Genomic DNA, 22,999 nt, shown 5'->3' with positions numbered 1-22,999 from the left:
TTTCCTCAAGAGGGATAGGTGCCACTTTGTCACATGGTGCAAAGGAGTGATAAAAAGTGACTCTGCTGGGCGCGGGGACAAACAGGTGACTAAGTACAAGCTACCAGGCATGGTGCCAGGAAGGTGAACCCTTAACCAGGGTGCCCATCACCTCCATTCTTACCTGCTTTTTCCAGCCCCAAGCAGCTTGTAGGTCAGAGATTTGCAGTGGGGTGTGTGGTGCATGTGGGCCTTGGATGGAGGTGGGGATGATCATCTTCCATGGAAGCTTCCTCTGCCCTCAGGGAGGTGAGCATCCCTGCAAGGGGTGATGACAGAACCAGTGAATGTCTGGGAGCTTGTCTCCACACTCCTAACATTGTGCTGCATGCCCAGTATGACTTTGCACTGCAAAGCTCTTGCCCTTTCAAAACTGCTTGTTCCAGGGGAACTGATCTAGGCTAACTACTTCCCCCGTGTGTTTGATTTCAATAGTTCATTGCCCTGCTGGGAGGGCAGGATTTGTTTTGTGAAACCACAGCCCTGACCTTTCAGCATGGCAGGAGGTGGGGGTGGTTGTGGGTGTGCTGCTGGGGTGTTGGTAGGTGCATGGCGTCCTGTCTGGTGATGGTGCATGGCAAAGCAGTCTTGTTGGTGTGCTTGTCCGGGCCAGGAGGGACTGACCTCCTGGCACAGGCAGGAAAGAGTCTGAGCCCATCAGGGCATGAGTAAGATGTGGGAGCAGCTCTCTGTAGCCTGGTCAGGGTGGTGGTGCAGTCTGGGGAGTGCTGCTAGGCATCTGCAGCTCCAGGGCTGGTGCAGGGGCATCCCTGCCAGGCCTGGCTGGACTGACTTCAGTGCTGGAGTCGGGCTGTGCAGAAGGAGCAGGAGTTGCTACTGTGTCTTCACCCCAGTCCCGGTTGCTCCCGCTCCTGCTCTCTGGGCGTTGGCCCCAATTACACTGAACGCTGCTCAAAGTTCACCAGCTCCTGCTGCTTGGCCTGTGGTGGGCCTGGGGAGCCTGGCAGCTTCACCTGCCTCTGCTGCTACCCTGGGAGCTGCATGAGCTGTGTGCAGGTCCAAAGGCAGCTAGGATGTGGGATGTGGAGAGCCAGCCGCTCTCCCTTGCAAGGCTTCTGCAGCTGCAGAAGCAACTCCTTGAATTGTTCTCCCCTCACCTTGTGCAGCCTTGGGTGCTGCAGGAGCACGTCCTGGGCAGGAGGGTGGGCTTGCTTCCCAGGAGTGAGGTGGTGGCCCGGTGTGGGAGTTGGGTAGCCTCAGAGCAGATGCATATGGAGAACTGACTCCCTGGGCAGAAGCAGGAAGGCGCCTTGCTGTCCTCAGCTGACGAGTTTTCCTCTCGTGGTGCTTAGGCTGGTCCTCTCTGAGGAGAGCTCCCACATCTCCCAGCTGCTTCCCCACTGGTGTTCCCAGCTGCACTCCTGGCCCAGTAGGAAAGGGGAGATGGTGGTGCTGGGCAGCTCGTTCTCGTGGGTGGCTGCAGTGTGTGGGAGGGAGTGTGTTGAACTGCAAAGACAAGTTTTTCCGACCTGAAGGGGTGGGTCACTGGTTGTGTTTGCATGGTGCTGGCAGGCCCCTTGCCCAGTGGAGTAACACATTCTTGGGAGCATGTTGTTGCATGCAGCGCTGCTTGCCATGCCTGGCTGTGCCTGCCGGCAGGCTCACTCAGCTCCAGGGGAGAGCTGTCACCCTGCTTCATGCTCACCAGGGTCTAACAGGGAGGAGGGGGACAGCCTGGGGTGCTTCTGCAAGAAATCCTCTCTGATGTGGGGAGGCTACCTCCGTAGCCCTCCTTCCTCTCCAGTTTTCTTTGTCTGCAGGAGGGAGCTCCCAGAGTCCTGCAACTGCCCTCCAGAGCACGCTGGTGTGGCAAACCTACTCTCCCTTGGTTTCTGCTCAGTGTTTATCTCCAGCAGCTGTTTTGAGTAGAAAACTGCTTCCCTGTGCTATTCTCCTGTTAGCAAGAGGAGCTGTCCTGGGCTGGGTCAGTGGATGGACCAGGGGAGCAAAGCTGCAGCAGAGGTTCTATACCATGACAGAGGTTTGTAACTTGGCTTCCTAGGGATGTCCCTGTACTGTCTCAGAGAGCTTCGGGAACATCATGAAGTGTCTGATAGCGCTGATGGAGCTGTGTATGGCAGGGAGTGAAGAGTGCCACTCACTTGCAGATGTGATGGAGTTCAGTGTTTGTGCATATTCATCTCTGCAGAGTACAAGCATGGTGGGCACAGCCACGTCCTCATGGGGCTGGAAAGCAGTATCTTCCCTGCTTGGGAAGTATTCCTAACCCTGGGCAGGAGGGTGATACTGCTGTGGGTGAGGAGCCCTTCCCTGGAGGCAGGATGCTTCCAGCAAGCTGGTCAGGCATTTGGTCTTCTGGGTGGACCATGCTGACCTCTTAGCTGGCACAGGCAAGCTGAGGCTGGGCTGGTGGTGGTGCCCATGCCTGGCACTCCTAGCCTGGTTCCAGGGTGTCTGTAAGCAAGCTGGGGTGGTGGGGAGCAGCCCTTGGCAGGACTTTGTGTTTAGAAGTTTGCAGGAAAGGGAAGTCACGATGTCATCTCCTGTCTGACCAGGAAATGCAGGTTTCCTTCCCTTTGGCTCATGCAGGAGCTTGGGAAGCCTCTTCTCAGCAAGTGGACTGGGGGAGCAGTAGCAGATGTGGCACCAGTGAATAATTTGTAGTGGGGTGAAATTCCTTGTTCCTTCTGAGCACGGTGTTGTCTCATTTGCCCCCTGCTGTATGAATGCTGGCTTGTGCCCGCCCATGTGTGCAGCTTGCCTGGCCACAGGCCCTAAGGGGACTTGGAGCACTTGGTGTTACTCTGTCGCAGCCCCCTTCCCTGCCCCCATACGTGATTCACTCCCGGACTCTTGTCTGATGCCTCTCCAGTGGCTTTCCTTCACCCATTCATTACTCCTCTTGGCAGGGCCCTCGAAGCCGTCCCGGTGCGCAGACGCAGGCATGCAGTTGGAGAGCAGGGTACCTGATGAGGTCATGCCGAATGGAGCTGGGGCTTTCAGCCCAGCCCTGCGTGACTCCTGCTGTGACTCAGCCTGAACGGGGCCCTACCTGCATGGGGAGCCCGGCCGGGGTGAGGGGTGGGGGTGTGTGTCCTGCTCCCTCGGGCTGCCCCTGTGAGGGCAGCTTGGCTTAGCCTCAGCAGTTACCCCCTTCCCACCTGCCGGTTTCCTCAGCCTGGGGAGGGAAGGGTTGCGTAGCTTGCCTGGCAGAGGTGAGGGGACCTTGACTGCGTGTGGCATGGGACTCCCTGTGTGGGGTGGGTGGGGATCCCGGGCTCCTGTGCTGCTTCATGTTCTGGTCATAATTCCTCAGTAACTTGAGTGCGTGGAACGCGTTGTGGTTCCTGTCCCCGGAGCCTTAGTGCAGTGGTTGGAGCAGAGGTCGGTCTGTGCTGTGGCTGAGCCTTGGGGCCCAACCAGGCCACCGGTATCGGAGAGGAAACGTTTTGTGCCTGAGGGCAGTCAGGAGCTTAAATCTGCCGCTGGGACTGAGGTGGCTTCGCCCTGCCTGCTGAGCCCTGGTCCCTCCACGCGGGCTCCGGGCAGCAGCTCCTGTGGTGCTGCAGCCTTGAATTTAGGCGAGGGGACTTTGCTCCCTGGGCTTTGCTTCAGCCGCTTATCTCGGCGGAGCCTGGCTGCTGTTTGCTCTCGTTGCGGGAGGCAGGCGGCGGAGTGGGAAAGTTCAGTCCGGCGATGGGTGGGGAAGAGGCGGGTGCAGAGCAGAGGCACCGGTGAGCCTGGGGGCTTGCACCGGCCTTCGGCACGGCGCGGGGCTCGGGCCGAGCCCGCTGGGCACGGGGACGTCTCGTCTAGCCCACTGAGGTGGCCACCATCCCTTGGGCGCAGCTGAGAGCGGGGCTCTGCTCCGCGATCACGCTGGCCGCTTCTGGCCCGAGGTGTAGGAGCCGGGGGGCTGCTGCCCGCTGCCCACCCCCCGCCCTTGGAGCCGCGGCTGCCGAGCGCGGCCGGCCGGGGAATGCTCTGGCCCAGTTCCCGGAGCCCGGCGCTGGTGTTTGTTTGCTGCTCGCCCTGGTCTGGCGCTACTGTGACAGGAAGCGGGAACGCCGGGGGCAGCGGGGGGGACGTGCCTGTGAAATCCCTTTGTCCCTGCAGCGCTCAGCTGCGAATTCCCACAGCGAGGAGAGAGCTGCCTTTGTGCTGCGAGAGGCTCAGGCATGTGAATCCCCTGGGCCTGGGGCGGGGGGTGGGGCAGGGACCCCAGCCCCGCTGCTGTCCCCGGAGCAGGGGGACCCTTGCAGCGGTACCCAGCGGGAACGAGGTTGCCGCTGTCCCGGGACGGTGGATAGTGCTGGCATGGCTGCAGGTGGACTGTGCCTGGCTGGAGCCTTGCGTCTTGGCCGTCTTTCTTGGAGGGAGTCGGGGCCATCCCTGTCCTTTGCTTCCCGAAAACGCGGCGCTGAGGTTGGTTGCTCTTCCCCTCTGCCTGAGCCGCTGGCCCGGCAGCTCCTCTGGTAGCCTGGAGGCCAGCCGGAACAGACGACTCCTCCGTGCTCTGTCCTGGCCGTGCTCAGAGTGCTCCCGCAGCGTGCCCAGCCGACAGCTGCTTGCAGCGGGATTGCCAGTGTACCAGCGGGATAGAGTATAGCGATAGGGCTCAATCGTGCTCTCTGCGGCCAGCCCCAGCTGCTCCCTCCCTCGCCACTGGAGCCATGACCGGCATCGATGAGGTGACCTCGAATGGGCCAGGAACCGAACTCTTCCCCCGGGAATCGCCCACCGCGTTTCACAACCCCCAGCTGTGTCCGGACCCTTCGGGCTTGATCAGTATCATGCATTCTTGGGCCCCTTGCCCTTGCTGGGGACACGCATACTGCTTCCTTCCCTGCAGCCAGCCGCGGCCCCACCCGCCCTTATCTCTCACTCCTCATCCTCCTGGGCTGGCTGCTCGCCTGCTCCCTTATAAGGTGCGAGTGTTGCCTGTCCCAGTGCCATTTCTGTAGGTAACTTCTCTCCAAGGAGGCTTCCCTCTTTGTGGCCTTCATCCTGGCCCTGGGAATGACAGACGAGGTAGCTCAGGCAATCATCCTGCTGCCAGTTCAACCAGTTGGTTGTAATAGGCAGAGGTGAGAGGCTCCCTGCCTTCTGTTGCTCAGGGCAGCCACTCCTGGCACTTCACTTGCCCAGCTCTTGCTGGGGCTGGGCACCTGCGGCTCGGTACTCCTGAGAAAGGTGGGGCTGGGAAGGGTGGGTGGGTGCCCAAAGGGGTGCCTGACCTGCCTACAGGAACAGCTCTTTCCTGGCTGTCTGCCTGCCCGTCCAAAGTCCTGTGCCCTGTCACCTGCCTCTGGGGAGAGGCATTCCTGGCAGGGTTGAGAAGGCAGCCGCAGCCCTCTGCTCAGAATGGGGGATCCTGTACCCTAGAGAGAGTCTGGCAAAAAACAGGGAGCGTGAGCAAGTGGCTTTCCCAACCTAGCAGTGAGGATGCGTGACCAGGCAGGTGGGTCCTTCCCTGGCATATGCTGATCGGTGGTGGGAGGCGGCAGTGTGGGTACCTTTCTGTCTCTGGGGTGGTGGGAGAGGAACAGCTGCAGCCAAAACTCTACCTGTGCAGGGATGTGGGAGCTGCTGTCTATCAACTGTCCTGCTTCCTTCAGGGCCTGAGGGACGTTGTGCTCTCTTGAACTGAACACGGAAACAGATAAGGTGGGGATGAGTTTGGGCATACAAGCTCTCTGCCTGATATCCAGCCTTGGCCAGCCTCAGTGCTTGCTGCCTCAGGCAGGTTGAGGGCTGAAGACTGACGTACGAGTCTGGACTCAGTGCTCAAGGTGGTGGAAAGATGCCAAAGATGCTGGCTCATTTATTTTTCAGCTAATTGAGAGTGACCAGAAGCCTGTGGTGAATTAGCAGGGCTGTGATCCTGTGCAGAGCAAGCAAGTGTAGTGCCCCTGTGAGTGCTTGGACAATTGCAGGCTTGAATTATTGATGAAGTTTCTGTTTTTCCTAAGTGCATCGTGATAGGCAACTGGAACCAGGAGATTTTGTTGCTTCCTTTCTCAAGAATGGGGGTCTGATGGTCAGAGCTGCTGGTGTTTACTTTTGAAGGGCAGGCTGCCAGCTGTCTCTCCTCAGAGTCCCTACAGTTGATAAGATGCAGTAAACTATTTCATCAGTGTTTTCTTGTAGAGTTAGGGAACTCTGTTGGAGCAGCTCTTTGAGGAGTGCATCCCTTCTTGTCAGCCTGACTGGTAGGTCTGGCCTGGCAGTCCCAAGCTCCTGGAGTCTCCACTGGGGCTCAGCCAGCCTGGGTGATAGACTGAGCTCCTCCTGCCCCTCTGCTCATGCTGGTGGTGAGCAGCCAGCTGGAGGAGGAGAGCTTCTTGGCACATGCCTCTCAGCATCGGGGTGCTGTGAGGGATGTCCAGTGACAAACCTGCCACTTGCTGAACAGGTGCTGGGGGGACACAAATGGTAAAGCTGTGAGGAGGACTGGGACTCTGTATTTGGAGCCAGTGTGATTCTGTCCCCTCTTCACTGCTGGCATTGGGCTGTGGGGAGTGAGCACCTGGTGTGTCCCTTAGCAGGGAGCTGGGGCACAGCTGATGTGGCAGAGGTGGTTACTGCCTTAGTAGGTGCTTGGGTTGGACTTTGCCCCAAATCCACGCTGAGGGAGCGGCCTGAGGTCTTTGGATCCCAGGAGCGTTGGATGATAGCTCTCGGGAGACTTGGTGCATGGAGCAGGGCTCGAACAGGTCGTTGGAAAGACTTAAGCGAGGTCTGTGCTGGAGATCACCTGTGCTGCAGTGGGTGCTGTCTGTCCAGCCTCCTGCCTGTGTCTTAGTTGCCAGATCTTGTCTGTTCTCCCTGGCCTCTGCTCTGTGATTCCCATCTGCCATCTGGGTCTGAGCCTCAGGCTTAATCTTTCATGGCTAACAGGGAAGTGCACCTGGTGAGGAGCCCTCAAAGCTTCAACTCCATCCTCTGGCAGAGGAGGCTTCAAGTGAACTCTGGGTGGGTTTGGCTGTGCTTTTAGACCTTGGAAATTATTTCTGCAAGCAAAGGGTTTATTATGTGGGAAGGCAGTCCTGAGAAGCAGGAGTCAGGGGCTTTGGAGGAGTATGCCATGTCAGAGCTACCCTCAGCAGAAGAGCTCTGGAGGGCCTGGTGAGGTTTGAGGCTGCCTTTCTGGCTGCTGACGATCAGAAGGGTTGCAATGGGCACCTGTGAAGGGGAAGCTCTGTGCATGTGGATCAGCTTCTGGCTGCCTCCCTGCTGAGTGGCACCACAGGTCTCTGGTGGACCTGCTCTGTCTTTTTGCCCTCTGAGTGCAGCACAGGCTTGTGCTGGTGCCAGGAAATTGGGAGATGAGGCCAGAGGAATTTGGATGTAAAGTTTCCTAGGTAGCAGTGTTGGTTCCCGGGGGTCCCCACTTACTGACAGCTACCGGAAAGTGCTTTGGTCCTCCTGCTCTGGGGCAGAAGTTGCTCCGGGCTATGCTTTGTCTTTAGGCTTTTTCTTTTGCCTCGAACCAAGCCAGCCGAAATATTTTTGGCTTGCTGGGGTTTTTAAGTAACGGGTGTGTCAGCAAGTGCCTCTCTCATGATGAAAAGGCTTTCGTGAAGCCATCATCAAAGATGGTCAGGGTCTGGCTTCAGAAGAATGCTCTATAGTTGTATATTCAGAGGCTGGGGAGGAGGAGGGAGGATGGGCTCCAAGTGATCCCTGGAATTTCACCCTCGCGGGATCTGGCATACTTGGCTTTGAGCTGTCACAAGCAGCTTGGGGCTGGCGTGATCAGGCTGGTAGCCGAGGCTCTCCTCTTCCCTCCCTCTCCGTTTTGCTTGATAGGTGGTGAGGGGCTGTACTGTGCCCAGGAAGCCCCTGTCCCCGAAATGCTGGCATGTGAGCCATGATACAAGGGATGTGAGACAAATTCCTCAGGCTAGGAGGGTGCATTGCTGTTTGAGGTTTGTGTGAGCCCGCTCGGGGGAGTGGCTGCCTTCCAGCCTAGGGTGGCAATGGGGATGGAGCTGATGTGCATCTGCGGAAGAGCTGGGGTTGGTGCTTACTAACCTCCGGGGACCTGGTGCTGCCTCTGTCGTTGTGCCTTTAATCCCACGTGTCTGGAATGAGCATGGAGGGAGTTGGTGTGTCCTGAGGCTACAGGAGAAGAGAGATGAGAAAAACCCCTGAGCAGTGTGTGCCCCATTCTGCTGGCACTTCTTGCCCACCTCTGTGCTGCTGTCTGGAGCAGGAGTGACAACAATGCATGCAGGACAGGCTCCAGACACTGAGAGTCACTGTCCTGTTGTTTAATGTGGCCTGATTCTGTGCAGAGCCCCTCAGGTAGCTACTCTTGGTAGGTCTGCGGAGCTGTGGGCTTCAGCCAGCCTGGCACTTGCAGCCCAGCCCCTCTCTGGCTGCCCTGCCGTGACAGGCTCCCTGACCGCTTTTCAGCTGTCCTCTCACTTTCAGGCTCTTTGCTATGACCTGGTGGCTGAAAGGGCAGAGGGGAGCCTGAGTCACCCCTTCTCCTGCCCGGGCTGGAGAGGTGCATTGGTGACTGTGAGGGGACAGGGAGACCTGGCAGTTGAGGGTTCTCTTTTGTACCTTTCCCCTGCTGTTGTGTTTATTCTCTGTGGAAGGGACGGGAAGGAAACAGCCTCTGGCTACCCTGGTCTCTTATCTGGGGCCCTCAACTGCCCTTCGAGTAGCATTGTTAGCTTCCACGTTCTCCAGCCACCTTCCCAGGAGGCATGTGGAGGAGGGGGCTGGGGCTGAGTGGTGGTTGATGGCTGTGCCAGGCCTGCCACGCAGGGCTGGAGGAATCTCCTGGGGTTGCTGCCTCCTCCACGCAAACCTTGCTGATCTGTGCTCCCTGCTCAGCACTGAGGCTGTTTGCAGGTCTCTCCTTGGAGCCAACATGCCAACCCCATGCACCCCAAAAATCTGCCTCTTCTGTCTAGAGATGGTCAAGGACAGGCTGGAGAGCTGGTACAGAGCAGCACAGTTACCTAAGCAAGGTCATGTCATGGAGGGTCCCTTCTCTGTGACAGATGTCTTCCCTTTAAAAGGGCTTGGTGAAATACTGCTCTGGAAATTACTTGCAACAAGCCAGTGGGACTCCTGGGAGGGGCTTTGGATGCTCCTGTTGTGTAGGATGTCTGGGCAGGACCATCCCCTGACCCTGGATATATGGTTAAGATGCTGCCTCCTTCTAGGGGGATAGTGCCTGGGTTTGTGCCCAGACTGCCTTCCCCCAGCAAATGCCCTGCAGCAGGATTTATGGAGTTGTGCCTTTCCACCTGCTCCAAGTGTGTGTGGACCCTCAGTGTGTCCCAGAAGGCAGAGAGACTGCATGCCTGGTAGAAGGGGGTGGATGCCCACCAAGGATGGGGAGTGTTTGACTGCAAGGTGAGGGTTAGGATTTGTCAGCAGTGTGCTGGGATGTACCAAGCCTCCCCTTCAGAGGGTCTCTGTTGCAAATCCATGGGGCAGGTGAGACCCTGAAACAGCAAGGGCCAGAGCAGTCCTCTATTTCCATACAAGGATCAGGCAGTCAGTCTGTTGGAAAAAGCCTTAGGGCATACCTGCTTCAAGGTGGGAGGAGTATAAAGCTGCCTGCAGGAGCTAGGAGTCATGTCTGGAAGCCTCCAAAAGCCTGCTTGAGCTCCTGAGCCAAGCTTGGTGGGCTGCGTTCCTCCCAGGGTGCAGGCTGACCCACGTTTGGCTGGGGCAGGGCACTGAAGCGGGTGTGCCTGTGCCATGGCTCCGTCTGTTGCTGGGCACCACATGGGCACAAGTGGAAGAACTGGATTTTTTTTTTAAGGCAGATTACAGGGTGGTGCTGACCAGATGTTCAAACATGCTGTGGGCGACCTCCAAAGCACTTGGAAAAAAATCCCCCCTGCTTCTCTGGACTCTGCCATGGTGCTGCCTCTCTCTGGGGGAGGTGTGGAGTTGTCGGGTGTCAGGGAGGCATTTCAGGAGGTGTTTGGTGTGAATACACTCGAGATAACACGGAAAACAAACCGAACCCCACTGCCTTGAGCTCTTCTGAACCAGTGCTTGCTGGAGGGGCAGGGCTGCCAGGGAGCATGGGGCTGTGGAGGGGGCCATGGGTCCCTGCCATGCTCTCACTCCTAGGTTGCTGTTCCAGCTGCACCAGCGTGGTGGCACTGGGGGAGTGGGCAGAGTTGATGCTGAAGACCGTGGGAAAGCAGTTTTGGTGCTGGCTGCCTGGCTCAAACGAGTCCTCACATGCCTGTCGGGACTGCACTGGTTTGGGAACACCTCTGCCGGGCTTGCCGGGACTCGGCTGGGCTGTGTGAGGGGTGGAGTGTTCAGCCTTTGCCACTCCTCTCCACCTGTGCTATTCCTCTAGTTCCCCTGCCAGCGGGAAGCAGTTGGAGATGCTGGGGGCTGCTGTGGGAAGCAGTACTGCTTGCCACCCCGCTGGCCCTCCAGGTGCTGCTCTGTCCCTCAAGAGAGGAGCCCATTTCCCCAGTTTGTTGCCTGCTCTGCCTCCTGTTTTGAGTTCAGTGGTGTGATTTTTGACCTCCTCCCCTGCTGTCTCTGCAGCTCTCTTCCCTCCTGCTTCCTCACTGTGGTGGCTGGGCTATTTCTCCCATGACTCTCTGCGTCTAGACCTGGCTGTCCTGTGCCTTTGCCAATCAAACCTGAACTTCTCCTCTACCAGGTCTGTATGGAATAATTATTGCCTTTCTTGACAAAAATGTTGATTGTGTGCTTCTTCACCATTCTCCTTTGGGAAGGGATATTGGAGGGCCCAAGCCAATGCCTGTCCTTAGGTCTGTGGGCTATGTACCTTCTGGGTTGCTACAGCTTTGAGAGCCCTGGTGAGAACCTAGAGGGTGGTGACTTTTGGCAGCAAAGGGTTTTATGGACCCTCTTTAAGAGGGTCCTGTCCTACTTCATCCACTTTCCTAGGCAGAAAGGAATCGTGGCTGTCTCTCAAGCCGTTACCACAGTGGGGAGGAAGGAGCAGATAAGTGGCACAGCCCTCTCCCTCAGCGCTTCCCTGGAGGAAATGATGGGGTGTGGGTCACTTCTGATTCTGTAGGAGTGTCCCCAGTTCTGCCCCGGGGACATGCTCACCCCTGCTGCCACTGACTGCAGGCAGCTTTTCCTTGGCAGGGTGGGACTTCTGGCAGCCTGAGAAGGGCTGCCTTCTGAGCCTGGCACAACCTCAGCTGCTTGGTGTGATGGGCGAGGACTTTCTGCCCACGAAGTGCCACTTCCCCAAGCTTAAATGCTGGGGCAAGGAGCCTCTGAGTCACGCCTGGGGCTCTGCTGCTCTGAGACTCTTGCCAGCTCTCTGGTGGCGGGTGGGGATGGGTGTTAATGTTGTAAGGTAATTTATTTCTCGTGTTCTGAGAATCTGTCTTAATGAAATCAGTCTCTTCTGACCGCTCTTCTCTCCTCCTTTCCTCCCCCCAAATCATGTGTAGTGAAGAGAGAGGGCTCCTGCCCTTCTGGGTCACTTATCTTCCCCTCACCTTGACACCAAGCCACACCTCTGCTTGTGCCTCCCGGTGCCCTCCGCCCCCGCCCTGCCCGTCCTGGGCACCCATCACCCATGGACGACTCGGAGGTGGAGTCGACCGCCAGCATCCTTGCCTCTGTCAAGGAGCAGGAGGCGCAGTTCGAGAAGCTGACGCGGGCGCTGGAGGAGGAGCGGCGCCATGTCTCAGCCCAGCTGGAGCGAGTGCGCGTCTCCCCGCAGGACCCCGGCCCGGGCTTGGCCAACGGCACGCTCACCCGGCGGCACCAGGTAAAACGCCTCCTTGGCGGAGGCGGGTGCGGAGGCTGCCGGAGCCCCGCTCCCTGTCAGTCCTGCCTCGGTGAGGGCAGCCCCAGGCTCGGCTCCCTGACTTCGGCCCTCTGGTTGCGCAAGGTGGAGGAGGGCTGCGCTGGTCTTGTAACACTGGTGGTGTTGGTGGTGACCTGGGGCCAGCTTGCCTCGGCAGCCAGAGTCTTCCTGAGAGAAAGAGTCTGTCTGGATGGTCTTGCTACTGGTCAGCCCTGGTCTGATTTGTGAGGTTCAAGGCTGGCTGTACTTGGGCATCTTTGCTCCCCATCCATCTATGCTGCTTGGAAGGTGGCCAGAATGCAGTGGTTGGTGCGTAGCTGTCAGGAAGTGTGTGCCTTTCTCTCATGCCATTGGGCAAGTCCTTGGATTCTCTCTCACTGTCCTCCTAACAGCCAAACCAGGGCTGGGAGAGATCTTCCTTCCCTACAGAACTGAAAATGTGGTTTCATCTATCTTGGCTTGAGGTCTCTCTTCAGTCCTTGCTTCCCCAGGCTCTGTTTAGGGGAGGGGTGCTTGTAGGGCTGTTGTGCAGGAGGCCAGTGCCTTTCCAGCTGTGGAAGGTGGTGGTGCTAGGAGAGAGCTAGGTCAGAGGAAGGAAGAGGTAAGCAGAGCAATCCAGCAGCAGGACTCTGCATTCAGCCAGTGAGCATCCATGGTGTTCCCTCGCAATTGGAGTTGGGGGGGTTGCTGGCAGCTCTTGCATCAGAAGATGTAGAAAGTCTCCAGAGCTGTGCTGGGGAGCAAGGAAAAGTCTCAGCCCTTCCATCAGGAGCATGTCAGCACTGTGGGAGAGCTGGAATGTCTAGAAGGGGATGAATGGTGTGTTCTTCAGCTCTTCTGCAGACTGGCATGAGAGGTGGTTTGTTGTGCTGCACAGAACCCCAAGGAGTGTGTTTCTCTCCTGGGGATGACATGTGGGATGTCTGTCAGGTGGCAGAGATGGCCTACTCAGAGCTGGACAGGGTGTGGGTATGTGGAATTCTGGCAGTGGGAGATCAGTTTGTGGTGCTGTGTTTCAGAACGGCCGTTTCTTGGGCGATGCTGACCTGGAAAGGCAGAAATACCCAGATCTGAAGCTCAACGGGCCGCAGGTAAGGAGACCTGGGCCCTCTGGCTGTGGGCAGCCTGCTTACTGGGTTGGGGGTGCAGAGGGAAGGCTTGTGTGGCTCACCCAGCTTGAGGGGACTTTGAGTGTCAGGTCGTTGGTACCCCCTCCCATGCTCAGCTGTCTGACTCTGGGGAGCCCCACGTTATTGTGGAGGGCTGACTGCCTGTCCCTTGCTCCCCTCAGGACCACAGCCACCTCTTGTACAGCACAATCTCCAGGATGCAAGACCCAGGTCAAATTGTGGAGGAGACGTACACCATGGAGGAGGACCCGGAGGGAGCCATGTCGGTTGTGTCTGTGGAGACATCGGATGATGGGACAACTCGGCGTACAGAGACCACGGTACGGGCCTGGGGGAGCGTGGAGGGATGGGCCACTGCCGGAGTCTGGTGCTACAGCTGTAATGTCTGTCAGCTGTGAGCTGAAACAGGGTGTGAAATCTGCCTGGAATAAGGCAGAATCTGCTGGACTGGAAGGGGCATCTGGAGTGTGCTGGGTTTCCTGATGGGTGTGTTCTGCCTCCGTTCCTCTAGGTGAAGAAAGTGGTGAAGACTATGACCACCCGGACGGTGCAGCAGGTGCCGATGGGGCCTGACGGGTTGCCTTTGGAGACCTCCCCTGTCACCAGCAACTATGTCCAGACCATGGACAGGAACTTCCGCAAGAACGGCAATGGTGGCCCTGGTGGCTACCTGGGCCAGCCAGGCACGGCCACCCTCCCCCGTAACTACCACTACCCCGACGGCTACAGCCGCCCCTACGAGGACGGTTACCCGAGCAGCGACCACAGCTACGGCAGCCTGTCCCGTGTCACCCGCATCGACGAGCGCTACCGCCCCTCCATGGACACCTACCGGGCCCCCAGCCGCCAGGACATCTACGGCCCCCAGCCGCAGGTGCGTGTCGGGGGCAGCAACATGGACCTCAACCACTTCCACCCTGAGCCGTATGGCCTGGAGGATGACCAGCGCAGCATGGGCTTCGAAGATGTGGACTACGGGCTTATGTCTGACTATGGCACGGCCAGGCGGGCAGGGACCCCGTCCGACCCTCGGCGACGGCTCAGGTAGGCAGTGGGAAGTTCTGGGATGGCTGTGGATTCCCTTCGGCTTCACCCTCCTCAGGGGGAGGAGGAAGGCAGAGACAGCGCCGTGAGCTGAGTCACATGAGGCTCATGCAAGAGAAAAGTTGCATCCGCTTCTAATTGTCTGCTTAATTGGTGGTTAAAACTCAGTGCTAATTGAGCAGGTCGTCCTGCAGCAAGGAGTTCCACCGGGTAGTTGAATGTAGCTCCGGGCCCTTCCCTCTTGGTGCGACCCGTTCACGCTCCTCTGTGCCCTGGCCTGGCTTACCCTGCCCAGACGAGAGCCATGCCCAATAGAAGCTGTCTGATGTGGGGCACGCAGCAACCTAGTCTGCAGCAGCGGCTGCACCATCAGCTGAGCTGAGAGCAGCCTCGGGGTGGTGCTCAGACCAGGGCTGGGGTGAGCAAGGCTCGGCCCTGAAGTGCCCCGGGGAGTATTCCTGCAGCGGGGCCCAGCCCTGTGCAGAGCAGGGCAAGAGAAGCTGCTCAACCTGTTTGGCAGTAGCAGCTTCTCCCCCTCACTTGTCTGTGGGCAATGGCTCCTCCAGCTTGACTGTTCAGCAGCTGCTGCAGTAGGCCTTGGCCACCTTTGAACAGCCAGAGTGGTGGCTTGGTGATCTCTTAGCTGCTTGGCCAGGTGTGTGGCTGGGCACAGCTGGGCAGTCTGGGGTGCTGTGTGCCAGAGGCAATGACTCTTACAGCCTGTTGTCTTCTGGCTCGGTGTCTTCCACAAATGCTGCTGCCTGCTTAAGCCTCTCTGCCTGCTCCACTTGCTGCCTGAACGGTCAGTGGGGTTTGGGAAAGTGCTGGAGGGGCTGCTTGAAGGGTGGCAAGGTAAGAATGGAGTGAGGGGCTGAGCTGTGCCGGCAGGCTAGGGTGGATGTGCATCTCTTGAGTGCCTGGGGTAGAGTGTGATGGATAAGGCTGCACACAGGCTTCTTAGTCTCCTAGAGCTTAGGACACGGGCAGGAAGGAAGAGTTTGGGGAAAAGGAGGTTCCTGCCAGCCGCTGCCGGAGATGGGCCCACGTGCTACGGATCCAGGTAGCTCCTTGCTGCTGAAGGTACTGAAGGAGGAGCTTTGTCCTTCCGGCTTGTGCCAGCACAAGTGTTCTGCTGCTGTGCTGAACCAGTCAGGGCAGTTGTTCTCCTGGGTTGATTTCCCTGTCCCGCCTCACCTTGTGGGGCTTGTGCTGGCTCGAGGAAGTTAGGCATGACTACCCTTGCCTCCTGTCCCAGTGTGAGGAGCCTGTCAGCAGCCTGAGTGCATGGCCCTTGGTGAGCTGCTTGGGCAGAAGGGGTTAAGTCAGACCAGTCTGGGCTTGTGGATGGGCTGAAGGGCAGTCAAGACAGAAGGCTGTGGCTTGTCAGAGCCCCCCCTGGATGGCCTGGTCTGGATTTGCTGTCCTTTGGGACCACAAGCTGTCTGTACTGAGCTGGATGGTGCATGTGTTGTTTTTGCCCCTCCAGTGTGTGCAGAATATAAGTTACAGGAGCTGCAGCCACGTGGGAGACCTGTGGACTTGGGGCACAACAGAGAGAGGTGGTCATACTTCCAGACCTGGCCAAGGAGCAGCCCTGGTGGAGATGTCACCTTGTCCTGCAGGGATGGTGCAGGGTATAGAAGGATGGGCTGGTGCAGCCTGAAAACAGGCTCTCCCTCCCTGGGCAGGCCAGTAAAGATTGCAGCAATCCATGGAATCCAGGCGCTGTTGAGCTTGGCTTGTCTCTTGCCTTCTCAGTTACCATCCGCAGGCAGCAGCACGGCTGGCAGGAGCAGGAACAGGCGGGATCAGCATCCCCCCCCGCCCCTGTCTCTGATGTTTGTCTTGAGCAGGGGCCTGGCTGTTAATGGCTTCCTTCAGGGGGCAACCTGCCAGGGCGCATTGAGCTGAGAGGGGCAGCGCAGGCTGGCTGCTATTGGCCAGCCCTCTCTCCTAGGGCTCTTCCCTGAGCTCCCCCTTGCAGGGGAAGAGGGGGTTCAGCAGCGATGCAGGGTGCTGCTCCCTGCTTCTGTGCCAGCCTGGAGGGGCAGGGATCAGCACTTAATGGCCCTTGCACTAGGCAGCAGCTCCCTTCTGGGGCGCATGCGTCCTGGTGTGGGAGTGTGGTCAGCTGTTGGCTGTGGTGACCAGCATCAGGTGGTTTGTTTGCAGTGCTGGCACACAGCTGCTTTGTCCTGTTGCAAGGGTGGTGCCAGTGGCACAGTGCACCCAGCCCTGTGCCCTGCAGCAGCAGGGAGTGGCTCTCCAGAGCTACTGGGCTTCTTGATAGCACATTTCCCTGCTGGGATGTGCTAAGAGTCAATCTCGCAGCCCACTGTGACCCTCTGCCATGGCACTGGGTTGGCAGCTCTGCAGCAGCACCCAAGGAAGCTGTGGCTGCCACCAAGAGCTGGTGGTTTTTGCAAGTCTTGTAGCAGAGGCTGTAAGGGAAGGAGTGGTGTCAGGAGCAGAACCTGCTCCTGCCCTTTGTCACAGTCTTCCTTGCTTACTTGAAAGCAGGGGACTGCCTGCATCTCCTCTGGGAGATCAGAAAGAGACTGACTGCTCTGCGGGGCAGATGCAGGTGAGAGGATGTTACCTCATCTTGGACCATGATTGTGTCCCCAGTGCTCTGGCATAGCAGGGGTAACAGCAGCAGTCATGCCCTTCCACTTAGGTGCCAAGTCCTCTCCCATCCCCTTCTGTTGGAAGTCTCTGGATTCCTCTCCCTGGATGGGGGAAGGATTATAGTGACAGTGACTATGAAAATAGGGTGAGAATTCTGGGGCTTTTTGGGGTATGTCCTGGGGGTGTTAAATGTTACCTTTCAGCATATGTGTGCCTCCTGGGGCTCACTTCTAGTGCTGCTGGGTCTGTGGGTGACTTCCTCTCCAGTAAGGCAGAGGGTGCAGGACCGCAGCTCTTCCTTGCACCCAGCTCAGGCGCAGTGAGATTGAGCCCTGGTGCATGTCTGTCCTGTGGGCAACAGTGCCACTTGTCTGTGTCATCTGTAGTCAGAAGTTTGAGCTTTTGCCCTGGGTGTAAAGTCTTTGTTCTGGCCATGATGTTCAGGCAGGGGCTCTGTCTGGCAGCAGCTGGCACGTCCTGGGTGGTTGCAGGGCAGCTGGGGTGACAGGTGCGCTGTTGGGTGGAGCAAAGATTAGGGGGGACTTGACCATGGACACTGGGCACCTGCTGTGCCCAGGCAGAGCTGGCAGGGCTGGGCTGAGGGCCCAGAAAGCTGCTGGCTGTGGTGTGAATTTGCCCCCTAGTGGCTGCAGCCCAGATGGCATCTGTGCCCCAGGGCTGGCTCCTGCCTCCGGGGTTACGTGGGGGCCGGCATCCAGCCTTCGACCCAGAGCCGCTGGGTGGGAAGGGGCTGGAGTAACTGTTGGGGCTGCCTCCTCCTGGGGAACAACGGCCTGAGGTCCCCTGAGCTGGCCTGGGAACATATGGAGGAGGCTGAACTCTGCCTGCTCAGGGAGCAGGAAGGTGCCTCGGCACTATTTTGTGCCTGGCTCTGGCCCTTGCTGGGATCCTGCCTGCTGCACTTGGCAGGCTCACGGTGGCTGCACAATGTCTGCTTCAGCCTCTCTGCTGGTGGGCTGTTGGAGCACAGCATCCTCCTGCATCTCGGGCTCATGCTGATGCCTGCTGTCTCCTCTTCTAGGAGTTATGAAGACATGCTGGTGGACGAAGTGGCCCCTGACCGGTACTACTGGGCCCCTCTGGCTCAGCACGAGCGGGGTAGCTTGGCCAGCCTGGACAGCCTGCGCAAGGGCGGCCCAGCCCCGGGCAACTGGCGCCAGCCGGAGCTGCCGGAGGTGATCGCCATGCTGAGCTTCCGGCTGGACGCCGTCAAGTCCAACGCCGCTGCCTACCTGCAGCACCTCTGCTACCGGAACGACAAGGTGAAGACAGAGGTGCGCAAGCTGAAGGGCATCCCTGTGCTGGTGGGATTGCTGGACCACCCCAAGAAGGAGGTGCACTATGGTGCCTGTGGAGCCCTCAAGAACATCTCCTTTGGCAAGGACCAAGACAACAAGATTGCCATCAAGAACTGTGACGGGGTACCTGCTCTGGTACGCCTGCTGCGGAAGGCCAGTGACATGGACCTCACGGAGGTCATCACAGGTAATGGCTCCGGGGAGGAAAAGAGAGGCTAATGCATTGAGTGCATGGAGGGGTCTTTAAGCCCACAGTCTGACTGATGGCACCTCTGCTTGTGGCATTGCAGGAACACTGTGGAACCTGTCCTCGCATGACTCCATCAAGATGGCTATTGTGGATCACGCACTGCATGCTCTGACTGATGAGGTCATCATTCCCCGCTCAGGCTGGGAGCGGGAGCCCAATGAGGACTCCAAACCGCGCCATATTGAGTGGGAGTCGGTGCTCACCAACACTGCTGGCTGCCTTAGGTATGGGGGGGATCTGCCAGCTACTGAGGCTGCTGCAGTGCTCCGTCCTGGCAGTTCCTGGTGGCTTTCTGAGACTGCCAAAGGAGATGTGTGGAGGAGCTGCTGTCGTGGGACAGCTACTAGTGATGCAGGCCATGATTCTGGAGGAGGTTTTCTTAATGGAGGGGTGTGTAGGATCTTACCTGTTTTGAGCTCTGCAGGGTGTGGGCTGCTCCTCACCTGCCCTCATCTGTCTGCCCCATGACTGTTCTCTCCTGCCTATCAGGAACGTGAGCTCAGAGCGGAGTGAGGCCCGTCGGAAGCTGAGGGAGTGTGATGGGCTGGTGGATGCCCTGATCTACATTGTCCAGTCTGAGATTGGCCAGAAGGACTCAGACAGCAAGGTACCACAGTCGGGGCTTGTTGGGGTGCATTTTAGGGCTCTGCCCTTGTCAACCAGCTCTAGTAGTGCTCTGCTGTTCATGCTGGCTGAAGCTGTGCTCATCCCAGGATGAGTGAAGAATGGACAAGGGAAATCTTCATCAGGGAGGGGTTTGCTCTGATGGGACTAGCTCAGGAAAACCCAGTCTAGGTTTGTGCCTCTCTATGGTCTCTACTTGGGAAGAGAAAGCCTGTATGGGGTGTGAGCAGGGTGCTGTCTGACCAGGAGATGCTTGGTAATCAGCCTGCAGCTTGCAGGAGGAATGTTGGCCCTCCAGCAGGGCTCTGCTGGTGTCGCTTACCTCCATGCTCCTGATGCACCTGGACAAGGCATTGGTTTGAATTTTCCTTGAGCCTTTCCTTAGACCTTTCATGTATATGTCAGAGATTTTTGTCCCAGCATAGTGTGAATTCATGCCTGCTTTAAGATGGGAGGTGTGCCCCAACTCTGAGCTGTGTATCTCCCTGGTCTCCAGTTCAGCCCCTCCGTGGCCTGACTGTAGGTTGCAGAACCTTGGTGAGAGATGTGGGATGGGCATGTGCCTGCTCCAAGACAGACTCTCTGAATTTCTCTCTAGCTGGTGGAGAACTGTGTGTGTCTGCTGAGAAACTTGTCCTACCAAGTCCACCGTGAGATCCCCCATGCTGAACACTACCAGGAGACACCTGTGGTCCCTGCCAGCAATGCTGGGCCCCAAGCTGCAAGCTGCTTTGGCACCAAGAAGGGCAAAGGTTTGTTTGCTGGCAGCAGCATGCAGGGAGATGGGACCAAGACAGATCTACTACATTGGAGTTTGAGGGTGGTTTGGGGTCGCTGCTCCTACTCTGGCATCTGTGTGAAGGCTAACTGCAGCTTTCTCTGGAGGTGTGGTGGTCTGTGCCTTCTCTGGCTTTGGGAACTGCTTGGCTTACCCAGAGCATTTGTCACAAGCTAATGGTGGGCTTCTGTGGTGGTGGGATGGTGATTGATAGATGTCCTCTAACTCCACACCTTCCCTTTTCTCCTGTGTTGCCCCTTCCCTTTGCTTTCTTGCCAAATGATCTGCCCCATGATGCTGTTGGCACTTCTCCTCCTGCCTCCCCTCTCTCCTGTCCTCTTCTCCGCTTCGCCAATAGACGAGTGGTTCTCCAGAGGTGAGTGTGCTCTTGGTTTTAATTTCTCCATGGTTTAATTTGGTGCTCTTTCTCTAGCTCTTTGTCATTCCCACTAGCTGGGCACATACTGCCTGCAGCGTGGCTACTGCCTTTGACATCTCCCTCCTGGGACATGCTGGTGGCTTAGCTTCACCTCGTCTCTCTGAGCTTGTTACTCTAGCAAAGAGCTGTTGGGCTGAGGTGGGTGGAGAGAGGAGATGTCTTACATCCCCGTTTACCTTTTGAAGGTAAAAAGCTCCCAGAAGAGCCTGGTATTGATGCAGTGGATTTTCCCAAGAGGACAACTCCAGCCAAAGGTATGTTCCTTAGTGCTTGCACAGGGCTTGGCATGCAGGATTGCTTTTCCCCAGGCTGTGCAGCAGAGGAGCAAGTAACATGGATTTCCCATGGAAGTAAGCCTCTCAAGTGGTCAGAGGGCTGGTTTGGAGGAGGTATGTTCCTGGCTGCCCAAGTGCCTGTTAGCTGTGCCATAGACAGTTGTGAGGATGCTTGGAGCAGGTCAGCACTGCCTCCAGACAGGATTCCTGTGCATCCAGTGGGAATGATTGGCCTGTGGACTGAGGCACAGCCCTAGGAAGATTTAGCCCCTCTGAGGTGGCCTCAGACTTCTCAGCACAATTGCCCTCTTGCTTGCTTTCCTTTGAGTGTGAGAAGCAGGCAGGGTTGAAAGCCAGAAACCCCTGCCTTGGTGTTCTCCCACATGAGCATGCAGAAAGGTCAATCCAAGAAGCCTCTGAGTACACCCAGAAGTCTGTGAATCGTGTCCCTTCTCTGTCTGGCCAAGCAGTTGGCATTAGTCTAGGGCTTATTCAGCTCCTCCTGCCCCAAAATGCCTTGTGGCTCCTGGCAGGCCCCTGATACTCCCGTGAGTATGAAGAGTCAAGCTAGAAGTATCACAAGGAAACTTAAGATGGACCTGATCTTGTGAGCAGCTCAAATATGCAGCGATGATTCCTCAGGCTGTGGGAAGAGTCGGCAGCTGTCTCTGGTGGAGGCCTGAGAAATCATCTGCTCTGTCTTTTAAGTGCTGGAGATATGCCTTACTACAGCTAAGGGCAGAGAACTGGATGGAAAACAGCCTCACAGCTGTAAAGTGCAATCTCATTGCTGCTTTAGAAGCTACTTCTGGGCATGCATTTCCGTGGAAGAGTTAACCCTTGAAGGCCTGATCCCTGCCTGCTTGCTAGGGTAGTAGAGGGCAGGAGACCTGGTGCCTTCAGTCTGTCAGGATGAGCTGAAGTCCAACGTGGCATTGTTGGCCATTTGCTTGGGGTGTTTTCCTTTCCTCCTACTGAAAATATGGGCTCAGCCTTTCTCCATCACAGCGCTGGCTGCCAGATTTGTTGCCCTCTGCATGCCTTGCCTGGGTTGGGTACTGAAGTTGAGGTCTCCTTGCTGATGGCAGCAGTGCTTCAACTTAGTTCCTATATCTCCTGAGTTGCAGTGGTGTGTTGGGAACTGTGGGCAGCAGCCATGGCATCCCTGATAAGGGCTGGTGCTGGGGGTTCTGCTCCTGTGGGACATCTTGGTCCCCTCTGTAGGAAGGATCCAGCCTCCAGGGGGGCAGTTAGCCTGGACGACAACCTCCAGCCTCGTCTGCCCAGCAGTGCTCCTTTGAATTGGATGCCAGCAGAGCCCTTAAGTACTTCCAACCTGTCCTGCAGGCTATGAGCTCCTGTTCCAGCCAGAAGTAGTCCGGATATACATCTCCCTTCTAAAGGAAAGCAAGACTCCAGCCATCCTCGAGGCTTCAGCAGGAGCCATTCAGAACCTGTGTGCTGGCAGCTGGACGGTGAGTGCCTCAGAGCTGGCTGTGTCCACATCCATCTGTCTTGCTGAGAAGGGGACTTTGGGGAGCTGGCAACATCACCCTTGGGGTGCCAGCAGAGTTGCAGATGGCCAAGGCTCTGCTGTTTCAGGCTGTCACTGCGTCAGTGACTCACTGCCCAAGAAGATACTGTTCAGGTGTGGATCAGGTCTCTCCTATGCTATTAAGAGGCCCTGTGCTTCCTGCCAGCTGCAGTCCCAAGGGTGGTCTGGCTGTGTCTCTGCTTGCAGCTGGCTTCCTGCCCTTCCTTCCCTTCTGGGATCTGAGGGAAGGGGATGAAGATTTGGGGCTGCTCTACAGCCCTTGACCTGCATTCCATTTGCCCCTATGGGAAGAGTACCTGGGGAGTGTTTCTTGCCTGGCCTGCAGGGAGGTCTCTGGGCAGGAGTGGGCCCTTTGCAGCCTGTCTCACTGCGGGTGAAGCCAAGAAGGCTCAGTTCCCAAGACAAGGGTAGGTGGCAAGGTTCACAGCAGCGTCCCCAGGAGTTGGGAGGGCCTGAGCCTGCCCAGGTGCCAGCGCAGTGCTTTGCCTCTGCCCTGCAGTACGGCCGCTGCATCCGCTCGGCGCTGCGCCAGGAGAAAGGGCTCTCTGCCATCGCAGACCTCCTGACCCACGACAGCGAGCGCGTGGTGAAAGCTGCCTCCGGAGCCCTGCGCAACCTGGCTGTCGACTTGAGGAACAAGGAGCTGATAGGTGAGGGCTGTGGAGGAGAGGGCATCCTGCTCCAGCTGGGTTAGTCGGGAACTTCTTCCTGCCGCTGGCAGCTGGAGAAGCCTGTGGGGGGAGCGTGTGGGCATGGCGTTGTGGGGAAGTGTGTGGGCATGGCATCAGCCCAGCGTCTGCCTGCTGCTTCTCTCCCAGAGGAGCATGTGCTGAGCTCTGCTGAGGGACATGCAAACCAGTCACCTCTCCCTGATCTTTCTACAGTCCTTTTCATTGCTTGCTGATGCCAAGCTTTTTCCCCATCTCAGGTAAACATGCCATCCCTAACCTAGTGAAGAACCTGCCTGGAGGCCAGCAGACTCCAGCCAAAAACTTGTCTGAGGACACAGTGGTGTCAATCCTAAACACCATCAACGAAGTAATTGTAGACAACCTTGAGGCTGCCAAGAAGCTGCGAGAAACGCAGGGGATTGAGAAGTTGGTGCTGATCAACAAATCTGGGTAGGCTGTGCTTGAGGG

The 22,999-nt window shown here is 57.6% G+C and overlaps 1 protein-coding gene across 6 annotated transcripts in view; it reads left to right on the top strand.

The window, feature by feature from the left end:
* The window catches only part of CTNND1 (catenin delta 1), a 29,844-nt gene that overhangs the window by 3,171 nt on the left and 3,674 nt on the right, over nt 1-22,999 (top strand). For 4 of the 6 annotated variants that reach the window (XM_064163471.1, XM_064163470.1, XM_064163468.1 and 1 more), the window contains exons 2-15: nt 10,567-10,684; nt 11,457-11,779; nt 12,838-12,909; nt 13,110-13,268; nt 13,460-13,992; nt 17,663-18,126; nt 18,230-18,413; nt 18,679-18,796; nt 19,412-19,565; nt 19,950-19,967; nt 20,216-20,284; nt 21,653-21,780; nt 22,360-22,510; nt 22,789-22,981. In XM_064163471.1, the coding sequence (XP_064019541.1) occupies nt 11,585-11,779; nt 12,838-12,909; nt 13,110-13,268; nt 13,460-13,992; nt 17,663-18,126; nt 18,230-18,413; nt 18,679-18,796; nt 19,412-19,565; nt 19,950-19,967; nt 20,216-20,284; nt 21,653-21,780; nt 22,360-22,510; nt 22,789-22,981 (2,438 nt within the window). In that variant the 5' untranslated portion in view covers nt 10,567-10,684; nt 11,457-11,584. The remainder of the gene's footprint in view (nt 1-10,566; nt 10,685-11,456; nt 11,780-12,837; nt 12,910-13,109; nt 13,269-13,459; nt 13,993-17,662; nt 18,127-18,229; nt 18,414-18,678; nt 18,797-19,411; nt 19,566-19,949; nt 19,968-20,215; nt 20,285-21,652; nt 21,781-22,359; nt 22,511-22,788; nt 22,982-22,999) is intronic. The other 2 variants (XM_064163469.1, XM_064163472.1) reach the window with 2 other exon arrangements.

This window comes from Pogoniulus pusillus, chromosome 24 (genome assembly GCF_015220805.1).
Source record: "Pogoniulus pusillus isolate bPogPus1 chromosome 24, bPogPus1.pri, whole genome shotgun sequence".
NCBI classification, from domain to species: Eukaryota; Metazoa; Chordata; class Aves; order Piciformes; family Lybiidae; genus Pogoniulus; species Pogoniulus pusillus.
This window is presented reverse-complemented; position numbering and strand designations above follow the sequence as displayed.